The sequence below is a fragment of the Boleophthalmus pectinirostris genome, unplaced genomic scaffold (genome assembly GCF_026225935.1).
Source record: "Boleophthalmus pectinirostris isolate CB_2022bp ecotype Guang Dong unplaced genomic scaffold, ASM2622593v1 HiC_scaffold_6, whole genome shotgun sequence".
Taxonomy (NCBI): domain Eukaryota; kingdom Metazoa; phylum Chordata; class Actinopteri; order Gobiiformes; family Gobiidae; genus Boleophthalmus; species Boleophthalmus pectinirostris.
Genome location: NW_026571447.1, coordinates 914,972 through 926,571, shown reverse-complemented (window position 1 = coordinate 926,571; position 11,600 = coordinate 914,972). Strand labels below are relative to the sequence as shown.

Here is an 11,600-nt window from a genome sequence, read left to right as displayed (position 1 = left end):
AGGTGTATTCATTTATCTCTTCATAAATGCATGGCAAGAAAGCTGTTTACTGTGAATCCACTGTTCATGAATGAGGCAAATTCTCCTACTGAAAGACGAGAATAACAAAGCCACATTAAGCTGATGTGTTCTTGACACTATGAAGTCTGTTCAGAATGTTTGACAGTCCTGGAGGGAGGAGTTTAGTACCAGTACAGTTCCGTGTTCCTCCAGCAGGGCGCACTACCTCCGGGTCCCTCTCCGTGTCTCTCCGGAAAACACCGCGCAGGACGTGGAGCCGAAGCCGACCTGAGGAGCCTGTTCTAGGTTTGAGCTGCTGCGTTTTCCCGGTGCTCTCTGGTGCCCGCTGCGCGGGTGAGATGAACGACCGGAGCCGGTGATCGAGCCCCGGACAGTGGAGAGCGAACACCGGCCTCCCCTCCCGCAGATCTCTGTCCCTTCGATCCCTGTCCCCGGTCCTTCCTCCGTCTTTGCCCCGGAGACAAGCTGCAGATCCGGCTGCACCAGGATCAGGCCTCCCCCCCCCACACCTGAGCAAACAACCAGCCACCGGTGAGAACGAACACGAGCTGCACAGTTTGGGTCCAATGACGTTTTTGTTTATGTTTTTTTTCTCTACAGACTCTTTTCATACTTTTGACTCTTTTTAGTCAAAGTTTAGATAACGCGGCTCCAAATTTAGGGACACAAGGTTCTAACGTGATACAGAGGTGATAAGGCAGCAGCGTGCGCAGTTCAAGGTTTTCTTTTAAGGTCGGTCCTTTGATAAAACTCTCACTAAAATTAAGACAAATTCATGTTTGCATTACAAAAATTGACTCTTGTGAGCTTTAAGTCATGTTATAATGTTATTACCTCACCAGAAACATACCTGGAGTTGTTTGTTTGTTTGTTTGTTTGTTTCATTCACACTTGTTTGAGTAATCATTTATTGTGTGCTTACATCTCCAAAGCTCAAAATGCCCTGTTCCCCCTTGTGATGTCATGAAGTGAAAATTTTCAAGTTAACAGCTATTTTATCTTTAGATCAGTAGATGGATTGGCATATCCAAGTCTTCAATCATCCAGATGATTCACGTGAAAGTGTGTGGAGTTTAAAAACACAGTGGAGCACTTTGTATTTGTATTACCATGTGACAACACAAGGTGGAACAGAATGTTTGGTTTTTGAGAGCCTAAATATGTGTGTTAAATATGTGTGAATGAAACAAAACACAGCTCCAGATTTGTTTTGATAAGGAAACAACATTATAAATGGAAATTTGATCAAATGAAATCAGATTTGAATGAAATTGGATTATAGATTGGAAAATTGCATAATATGGGTTCTTTAAGTATTGTGAATTGTAGTATATTGTAATTATATTTTGCTTTATATCCACACAGTCATAAACAAGGCATTTCTCCAAACTTGAGTTACACCATTAGACTATTATTGATTCCATAATTGATTGTTAAGTTTAGACCCTCTTGGCACCTGTAGTTGTAATTTGTCACTTATATTTTTAGGACATGGATGCAGAGAGTGGGGTACTCTTCCTGACTGAGGGCTGGGATCTGTCTGCTCCTGTCAGCTCTGCTCCTGTCACTGCACCTGACGGCTCCTCTGGACTCCTCATGGACCTTCCCGAGGCTGTGCAGGAGTGGGCTGTAGAGGCAGAAACTGTAAGAGGCCATTCATTATTTGTAGGGCTGTGCGCTTTTGAAAAAAATAAATTGTGATTTTTCTGACAAGAGTAGACTTTGATTGCACATTTAAACAGCCACAGGGGCATTCACATGTGAGAGACTGAAATATGAACTAATGATCTCCCATGCATTTCATGTTTGTGGAGGTCTAAACTACAAGGTTAGCAGCTTGAACAGAGAGGGTGTCTGAGACAGAGGGATATATCAATATTATGAGGAAGGAAACTTGTTTACGCAACACATCTGACATATTCACTCTTTTTGATGAAAGTGCTGTGTTCCATATTCACTTTGCACAGAGACTTTTAGTGTGACAGTGTCATGTCAGTAGTTCTGTGTTGAGCCTTTAACTTGCACACTGTCTTTGGACATGTGGAGCTGTGTCTGAGTGTGCACTGGCCAGTGCTGCAGTGTGATGTGTTCTTCTATAGTCACATGAACTAAACTAAACGCAGTGTTCATTCATCTTCAGTTAATGGAAGTTAAATGCACCTTTATTGTGTTTTTTGTGTGTCTGTTAAGCTGATCTTTAAAGGTGCAACTTTTCAGGTGAATGGTCAGTCTCTCTTCATGGAGATGTTGTTGCTCTAGTTAGAATGTTCCATGCTATAGATTAAACCTATGTGTCTCAAGGGAGACGGCTATAGGCTACATTGTAGTTCAGATCTGTGGAGAGACATCTGTATTCACAGAGAGAATTATTATAATTAGTATTAATAATAATAATAATAATAATAATAATAATAATAATAATAATAATAATAATAATAATAATAACAACAATAACAATAACAATAATATATATATATATTTTTTTTAGCAATTCTTTTTTTTTGTTTGAGCAAAGTACATTACAAACATAATGGTTTGTACATGTACATATTTAGGACCATTTCTGTTGCTCAAAAAGAGTAGGTTAAAGTTTCTTAAAAAACGTATCACGTCCTACCCTAATTCTGTTGCCTTAACATGTTGTTGACCCTTTTTTTTTTTTTTTTTTTTTTTTTTTTGAGCAATAGAAACACCCGTTATGAATAAATGCTAGTTGTGTTTTACCATGGAACATTCCTGGCAAAGCAATAACATCTCCATTGAGACAAGCAGGTGATGGACCCTCCACCAGAAGAGTTGCGCAATGCATCTCTTAGTAAGGGCCTAAAAGACTTTTTTTTTCAACTATATTCAATGGATTTGAAGTCATATCTTATTGAATTGTATCTATCAAAAGTGCACTGTATCAGGATTCGTACTGTACTGTGTGACCTGTGTATCGTATCGTGTGTATCGTCATGGTAGCCAGCCCTAATGTACACACAGGGAGGGCATCTGACATACAGGCACGGTTTCAGAACATGTTTGAAGAAGTCTAAACTACAGGTATATGTTGTTCTATTCTTTCAATTATTGTAGCTTTTGCGATTTGATAATTGCACCAACTCAGATTCTGACTTTGATTTGAATCGATTGCAATGTAGCTGTTTCAGATTACATCACAACACTCTATCGTCCAATCATATTTAATACAGATGGAGGCAGCTAAAATGAAACCTCATAGAATCTAAAAAACTCCAATATTAGTACTTTGCAGGGGCATCACGCAGTTACCACACTATGTACTCATTAGCAGATCCTTTCAAATAAGACTGAAGATCACTTTTTATAACTAAAGAAAGCCACACAAATCAGCTAAGTCAGTTCTTTATGGGCACATTGTGTTAAAACAAAGCTCAGATTAAAGTCACCTCACTAACACCTTCACTAACAGCTTCAGACAGAGCAGTGCCTACAGTTAGCAGCACAGTCCCAGGGAATGTTGACGTCAGCTGCAAAGTATGAATCGTATAGCCTTGGTGTCTTGTCTCTTAAAGGTTCTTGGTGTAAAGTCCAGTCTCGTTCCTCAGACTCTGGTGGACAGTGAGACAGAGGAGCTGCTTCATGGAGTCGACCCCAACGAGGTCTTCCCCTCCAGAACCACTCCAGACTCTTCAGGGAGTGACAGCGGAATCTGTGAGGAGATCCAGAACCAGGGACTGGACCAGGAACCGGACCAGGACCAGATTCTGAGCCAGGATCTCAACCAGACCACAGTGTACCAGGTGGTGTACGGTGTCACTGACATCGACAGCAACCAACAGAACGTCATCTCCATAGAACTGGGTGAGGAGATTCATCTGACCCTCTCCTCTGCTCCCCTGACCCTCTGACCCTCCTCTGCTCCTCTGCTTCTCCAACCCTCTCCTCTTCTCTGCTCCTCTGACCCTCTCCTCTGGCTCCTCTGTAGATTCGTGGTCTCAGTTGCTCCTCTCAGACTCCTGTGTGGTGAATGAGCTGGTTCCTCGTCCTGGATGCTCCTCTCAGTCCCTGGACCAGGTGAGAGCTGCACGTGGCTTTATTTAAGCCCAGTTCCATCTAGGAGGGGTCCATGGTTAAAAAAAAAAAAAAAAAAAAAAGAATTCAGGGGTTAGAGGTCATCTGGACACTGGCCACGTTTACATGAGAGCTTTAATTCTGAATAAGACACTTAATTCCTATTGAAAATGATTATTTGGAATTAAACATAAGTCTGAAGTAAGTGTGTGGTTCAGCACATGCTCGTTGGGTCGCTCTTTTAACAAGATCCGGACAATCCGGTTCCACCAGTCCTGGCTTCGAACTTTCATCCATGGCTCTTTGGATTTGCAGGCACGATGCAGGAGTGGGCTGAGGTAGAGCAGCCGTTGACTCAGTTTGTCTTTATCCTCCCTTCTCCTCCTCAGCTGGCAGACGTAAAACGTGATGAGACAATTCTCCAGCTGCTGCTTCACAGTTATCATGAGAACAACTGCAGAAAAAGTTTGGATCATGTTTGTGTCCGTGCCATAACCGAGATGACAAAAAGCCAGTAGCAGTGTGTGTTTCCTCCCGTAGATGCCCCCTGTCCAATCAGAACCCTTCCCCACCCCCACATTGAGTGGAATTTAATAAAAAAACGTGTTTTCCATGTAAACAATTCGGAATTATTATTTCCATGTAAACTCCAAGGAGAACATTTTAATTCTGAACAATTAATTCGGAATTTTAAAAACACAATGTAAACGTGGCCATTTTGACTCCCATCCAGAAGCCATTTTGAGTCTGATGCTACTGGTCTGAGAAACTAGGCAGAGTTTTTAACTTCCACTGGAATCATGCAGTTTTGTGCCACCTCCAGAAAGTTACGTACGATACCGTTAAATAATAAAATAAATATGAGTCATTTTAAAGCTGTCATTTGGGAGAAAATTTTTTAATGATTTTTCACTGGTGCTTCTGCCCTGTTCTCTCCACAGATGAGCTCGGAGCTACAGCTGACAGAGGAGGAGCAGAGACTTCTGAACCAAGAGGGAGTGTCTCTGCCCAGCAACCTGCCCCTCACTAAGGTATGAACATTCAACCTGCCCCTCACTAAGGTGTATGTCTGAAATGCGCCTCTCAGTGGGCTTTGAGTCTCAGTCAGAGGTCTGAGTGCCGTTTAACAGGAGGACTGGTCAGGGAGGGTCAGCAGATCTGTGTCAGGACAGTTTGAGGAGAAGAAGAGCCAGAAGTGTCTTCCCTGTGTGCCCTGCAGCATCACAGCTGTGACCATTTCTGTTGCTCAAAAAGAGTAGGTTAAAGTTTTTTTTTAAAACGTATCACGTCCTACCCTAATTCTGTTGCCTTAACATGTTGTTTTTTTGAGCAATAGAAACACCCGTTATGAATAAATGCTAGTTGTGTTTTACCATGGAACATTCCTGGCAAAGCAATAACATCTCCATTGAGACAAGCAGGTGATGGACCCTCCACCAGAAGAGTTGCGCAATGCATCTCTTAGTAAGGGCCTAAAAGACTTTTTTTTTTTTTCAACTATATTCAATGGATTTGAAGTCATATCTTATCGAATTGTATCTATCGAAAGTGCACTGTATCAGGATTCGTACTGTACTGTGTGACCTGTGTATCGTATCGTGTGCATCGTCATCACCAGCATCACAGCTGTGTCCAGGTAGCACCAGGTGAACACAATAGGAAAGCTGCTTCATACACAGATGCAGAATGTGTTTGGGTCTAAGTCTAAGTACTGATTACTATGAAATGTGATATTGTATTATATATTGACACCGACAAAAACTGCACACGTTTTTGTAGAAGGTAAATTGACTTTGTGCTCATTGTGCGTGTGTTCAGGCGGAAGAGAGGATCCTAAAGAAAGTACGCAGGAAAATCCGTAACAAACAGTCGGCTCAGGACAGCCGCAGGAGGAGGAAGGAGTATGTGGACGAGCTGGAGAACAGGTGCTTTTCTCACAATACAAAACTGATACTTTGCAGTGACATCTTGTTGGGGGTTTCTACACATATGTCTATGGTAATGTAGGTATTGTTTCACTATCGTAACTGCTGAACATTCCACCATACACTGCTAAATGTTTCAAAATAGTCTGAAAACGCTGAAAGAAAAAAATCCCAAATGGATTTAAACAGTACATTTTCAGTGTGGTCATGGTCTGTTTAGGAATTTGATTTTCAACAAAAAGGTGAACGTGACTAATTGAAAAGCTGTTGGCTAATGCTAACTAGATGGTGATTGTAACAGAGCTTCAGACTGAACAGCACCTCCAGTTAGCATCACACCCCCAGGGAATGTTGATGACATCAGCTGCAAAGTATCAATACATACAGAACATACTACAGAATATAGAACAGTACAGAATAAAAAGCAGGAGGCCTGAGGCTGGAGTTCTAACACGAGAAGATCTGCATGAGTACAGGACCCAGCTGTGATAGTGATGTTCACTCCAGTCTCTTCCAGTCTGGCTAGGCTTCGTTGTACGGAGTATTATACCTTTGATAAGGCCAAGATACCAAGGACTGAGCTGCAGTGTAAGTGCTCAGTTCATCACAGAAATGGAATTTCTCGAACACTGCAGAGAAGCCAAAGGTTTGATCGTTCCATATGTTTGTGACTGTTGTGCTGTTGTTTCAGAGCTGCAGAGTGTTCGGCTCAGAACAAAGAGCTGCAGAGGACAGTGGAGCATCTGGAGAAGAGCAACATGTGAGAGGGACCTACCCAAAAAAACACAAGACGCATGCACTTTAACAGGAATTCAAAGCAATGAAAAGCAGACTCTGACAAATTTCTGAAACAAAACACAACTTTCTGCTTTAGACGGGATTATTCATATTATAATACTGGACATTAAAAGAAGGTTAATTTTACTGAGTATTTCTGCTGTGGTTTTCCAGGTCTCTCTTGGCACAGCTCCGACAGCTCCAGGCTCTGATCAAACGAACTGTTTCAAAAGGAGCTCAGACCAGCACCTGCCTCCTGGTACTGCCCCCTGCTGGACATGCATGCCACTGCACCACACACTGTAAACACAACCCAAAGACATGAGTGTCTAAACTAACACAAGAGTCCCACACATTTCAGAACATGTTTGTAGAGGTCTAAACTACAGGTTTAGCAGCTTTTACAGAGTAAGATGCCATGGAGACATGGGGGAGGGCATCTGACACAAGGGGAGGACATCTGAGCTAAAGTTTGTTTTCTTTCCACAGATCATTATTGTGTCTCTGGGTCTGATCATTCTGCCCAGTTTCAGTCCCTTTCTCAGACGCTCAGCTGCAGATGACTACAGGCCCATCGGAGGTAATCTGCATTCACTCAAACATTTACAAGAGATTCAAGTCACTCTACCTGTTTTTTTTTTTAGTCTTAAAACTTGAAAACAGAGCTTGTTTATTTTAAACCATTTAGAGTGGTCCCCAAAGTCATTCCTCATTTACTTTACCCAATCAGAGCATCCCAATTATTCACCGTGATGAGTTTCTGAGCGCTTTTCACTATTCTGAGACCAGAGCAGAGTTTTGCAACAACTACCTGAGTTTTTTGACAATAAAACACTTTATAATAAGATGCTGACAGCACACCTTATCTTACCTCAAGGGCTGCTTATACAATATATCTGTACTAGGACTGGGTATCTGGGAGCTGCTGATATGATACATATCTCGATAAAGAGCACTTTTGGTTCGATACGATGTATTTCAAATCGATTCAATATGGTTCAATAATGGCTAAATCATGACTGTGATACTACTTTTAATATATTGTATATATTCACTTTGCACAAGAAGTGGTTTAACAAAGACAAAGACTTTTCTTTGTTAAACCACTTCTTGTGCAAAGTTCATATGAAACACGCTTATTTTAATCATCAGAACAGTGAAAATGTCAAATGTGTTACATAAATGAGTTTCCTTCCTCCGAACAAGCAACAAACCTGTGGCTCTGTAATGAAGTGAACTATACCAAAAAATATTCTTGGCTATATACTGATACAGTAGCCCACGATATTGATACTGTATCATCTCATTAAATGATACTATATATTAATATTTCAATATTTTTGCACACCGCATCTATACTGGAGCATATTTGCTCATATGCATGGAAAAGAAGCCACTTTAATAGACTTTCATATTGTTTTCTCATTTGAATGATATTATGAGTGGTTATTTCAGATATATTTAAGAATTAATGAATTGAATTAGAGATTCCGTCATGTTTAATGGCCAGTCTCCTGTCAGTAAATGCATGTGGTTAGCAGCAGACGCAAGACTATAAGAACTATTTTTAGTGTTAAAGTGCACTGATGCAAAGTCTGTACCGCTCATGTTCAGGAAATAATTCTTGAAACTGAAAGCCTTTATCGTACAGATAAGTGATATTTTTACTAATGTCTCAAAATACAGATTCATATTCTGATCTCAAGGGCTGGTGCCTCAGTCATGTTATGTAGATGATAAGGATTTCTACGGGAGAAGAGCACAAATTAGTGAACGAGTGAACTGATGATTTGGTATTTTTTGGTATTTATCTGTAAAAAGGCAGATTACAATCAGGATTCACAAGTTGAATCTGTCTGTCTATAAAAAGTATAGTTCCTAGTTCTGCATTAATAGTAGTTTTTGCTTGAGTTCCCCCTGTAGGTGTAGTGTTGTGAGAGCAGTTTGGGTCAGATATTCAGAGATACAGAAGAGTTTTGAGAGCTTTTCCAACACGTCCTGTTTAGTCGTATATTTTCAAAAAAGATAAATTATTAATTTCACGATAAAATTGGTTGTTTACAAATAGATTTAAATTGAAATTATTTGGGGAAAAAGAAGTTGGTCCTAATTTTTCCTGTGCAATTTTTGTTTTTCCATAATTTTTTCAGTTATCTCCAGAAACATCCTGACAGACTCCGCCTCCTTGCAGCCTCCAGCCAATGACGACCCAGCGTCAGACCCTGAACTCGCTGACGTCAGCCAATCAGGAGCCGAGGATGTTCCTACTACTTCCGTCAACCAATTACAGCCGAGCCTAGAACCCCCAGCATTACAGGGGAACCAATCAGAAAACAGCTCTGCACCTGTTGCCGGGCAGAACTTGAAACTAAAACTGGATGAAAAACGTGATTCATCCAAACCCGCTCATGCCGACGAGATGTAGAGTTTGTACTCTACTCCCTCTGGTGGACGCTAGTGGAACTGCAAAATGAAGAAAAAAGGACATTTCATATCGGATTCTACCACAAAAAATGTGCCATCTAAATCAGGACAGAGCAGGTACTTGACTAAGGATTGAAGTAGGTCTAAACCATAGCCTGTATATATCTTTGGACATGGAGATATAGAGACCACTTCTTTCTATCTAAAACATGTCGCCACCCTCTCTGTACGTGCTGCTGCCAGACTCATCATTCTGACCTTAAAATGTTTAATTTCACTATTTCTGCCAAACGAGCAATGGGAGCGGGAAGGAGTTTGTACTGTCAATGTCTCCAGTGCTGATTGGCTCTTTGGTTGCATGATACACATGGTCAGATTTCCAAGTACAGAACTCTGCTCCATATTCACCGCTGTAACTACTAGCCTCGATTGTCTTCCTCTGAATGGAGCCGAACAACGTGGGTGACGTCACACTCCTTCACTCCACTTCTTTTTACAGCCTATGGTTTAAACCAGGACTAAAACACAACTGAACTCTAAAGTGGGACTAAACCAATCCAGTTAATCAATCAAATGGTCAATTTATACAGCGTTTTTGTACCTTCAAGTCTCAAAGGGTTTACAGAGGGGTTATGTGCTTTACTGAAGGACACAACTACAGTATTTATGTATGGGAGCTGGGATCTGGGAACTATTCTGTCAGAATTGCTCTGTGACAAATTCATTAGATTGCTTTGCTTTTGGAACATAAATCTGCTTTAAAGAGGGGGTGTTAAGCAAAATGTATTTTTGGAGCTTTTGACCATGTTATAACATTGTTCTCTCATCAAATACATGGTGATCTAAATATGTTATGTGTTAGCAGTTAATACCCTGTAGATATAAAATGCCCCCTCTTTGACCTCCCTGTGAGGCCTTTGGGATCTGTGCCTTTTCAAACATTTAAAAGAAGAGTATTTTAGACAGACTATATTTGTAATTTATATTTTTGTCAGTGGAATTTTAACACAATCTGTATGTTTATGGATTAATTTATTTCTTGCACTCCAGGGACAATCAGTTTGAAGTAAATAAATTCACTTTGTTAGTGACATGTTTTGTAATGATGTGATATTTTCATGCTTGATATTGTTATTATTCATTCATTGGAGTCAGTGGGTTTCAGAATGATGATAAATTAGGATCATCGCCGTGGCAATTAACAATTTAAACTAAAATATCATATCATTTGGATAGTGAAAAATCCTTATATTATATAAGGACTATTATATTATTATTATTATTAAGCAAAATGAATTATTGTGAGCTTCAAGCCAAGTTATAATGCGATTACCTCCTCCAAAACATACGTGGAGTTGTTTTGTTTCATTCAAACGTTAGAGTAACTCTTACATTTTCAGTGTTTAATTTCAAGTCAACTGCTACCTTTGACCTTACATTTAGTAGAGATTGGAAATTCTATTTGCACTTCTTGTATCACCACATGACATCAAAAGGTGGATCAGAGTGTTCTGCTTGGGAGAAGAATTCGGCCTAAATCTGCAGGATTTGTGTGTTAAACGTGTGAATGAAACAAAACACAACTCTGTCTGGTCTGTTTGTGACGAGGTAACTACATTAGAACAGAGATCAGACAATAGCGCAAAAGAGTCCTTTAAAATGTAACCCACGGGCACACGAGTAATAGGTGATTATAAGCGGAGGTTGTGTGTTTGACTCCCAGACTGCCTGTCAAAACATGAACAAGATTCACTGCCATTAAGAGGAAAAAGAACATTTACTTATCCAACAGAGGGCAGTAAATATCCACTCCACAGCACTTGGTAGCTCTCATTTTGGAGCTGGTTTATAACGAGCATTTGAGCTGCAACGAACCATCGCTTCAGTAGTGGACTAGTCAAAGGTACATTTTTTTATTTATATTGTTCAGTGAGATTTTTTTTTAAATACATTATCAACCAAATAAGGTTGAAATCTGGAGACTGAAGGCTTTTAAATATTCAGTATGATTCAAGATTGTTTATTATTATGTGTATGTACATAGTTTAATCTAATAATGATTTTTTTAATCATTCTCTCTCTCTCTCAATAGATAGATAGATAGATATAGATATATGATACTGATATTTAAGAATCAAAATCCATAACAAGGGCCACAAATGTTAAATTGAAGTAAATATTGCACATTAACTTTTCATTTTTGTTAATATAACAAAATGTATTTATCAGGGATACAAAATAAGTTGTTGGACCATAGCTCTATTTTTGATACATATAGTGGAACCGATAACACCCAGCCCTACTTACGAGTAGTCGATTAATCATTGCAGCCTTAATAGGCTGGTGGATAAATAACATACTTATTATTGCTCAGTTTCAGATGGCATCACAATATTCAGCAATATTATTTAATACAGA

At 39.9% G+C, this 11,600-nt stretch overlaps 1 protein-coding gene across 4 annotated transcripts; it reads left to right on the top strand.

Annotated features, from left to right (window-relative positions):
* Window positions 1-221: 221 nt before the first annotated feature.
* Window positions 222-10,273, top strand: LOC110157892 (cyclic AMP-responsive element-binding protein 3-like protein 4). 4 transcript variants are annotated; one of them, XM_055163286.1, is made up of 11 exons: window positions 222-552; window positions 651-753; window positions 1,510-1,665; window positions 3,558-3,846; window positions 3,971-4,059; window positions 4,998-5,087; window positions 5,875-5,981; window positions 6,673-6,741; window positions 6,933-7,017; window positions 7,248-7,338; window positions 8,909-10,273. In XM_055163286.1, exons 3-11 carry the CDS (start codon window positions 1,513-1,515, stop codon window positions 9,181-9,183), a joined length of 1,248 nt encoding a protein of 415 aa, XP_055019261.1. In that variant the 5' UTR covers window positions 222-552; window positions 651-753; window positions 1,510-1,512; the 3' UTR covers window positions 9,184-10,273. The 4 variants fall into 4 exon arrangements, with proteins under 4 accessions (XP_055019261.1, XP_055019260.1, XP_020777938.1 ...); XM_055163285.1 differs by having other exon boundaries at window positions 622-753; XM_020922279.2 differs by lacking the exon at window positions 651-753 and having other exon boundaries at window positions 3,591-3,846.
* The last annotated feature ends 1,327 nt before the right edge of the window (window positions 10,274-11,600 follow it).

Excerpts from the sequence above, each read along its gene's own strand:
- LOC110157892 (XM_055163283.1), top strand. The coding sequence starts at position 1,513 with ATGGATGCAGAGAGTGGGGTACTCTTCCTGACTGAGGGCTGGGATCTG. Across the intron at positions 4,060-4,997 it reads CCTCTCAGTCCCTGGACCAG|ATGAGCTCGGAGCTACAGCT; the intron begins GTGAGAGCTGCA and ends TTCTCTCCACAG. Across the intron at positions 5,982-6,672 it reads GTGGACGAGCTGGAGAACAG|AGCTGCAGAGTGTTCGGCTC; the intron begins GTGCTTTTCTCA and ends CTGTTGTTTCAG.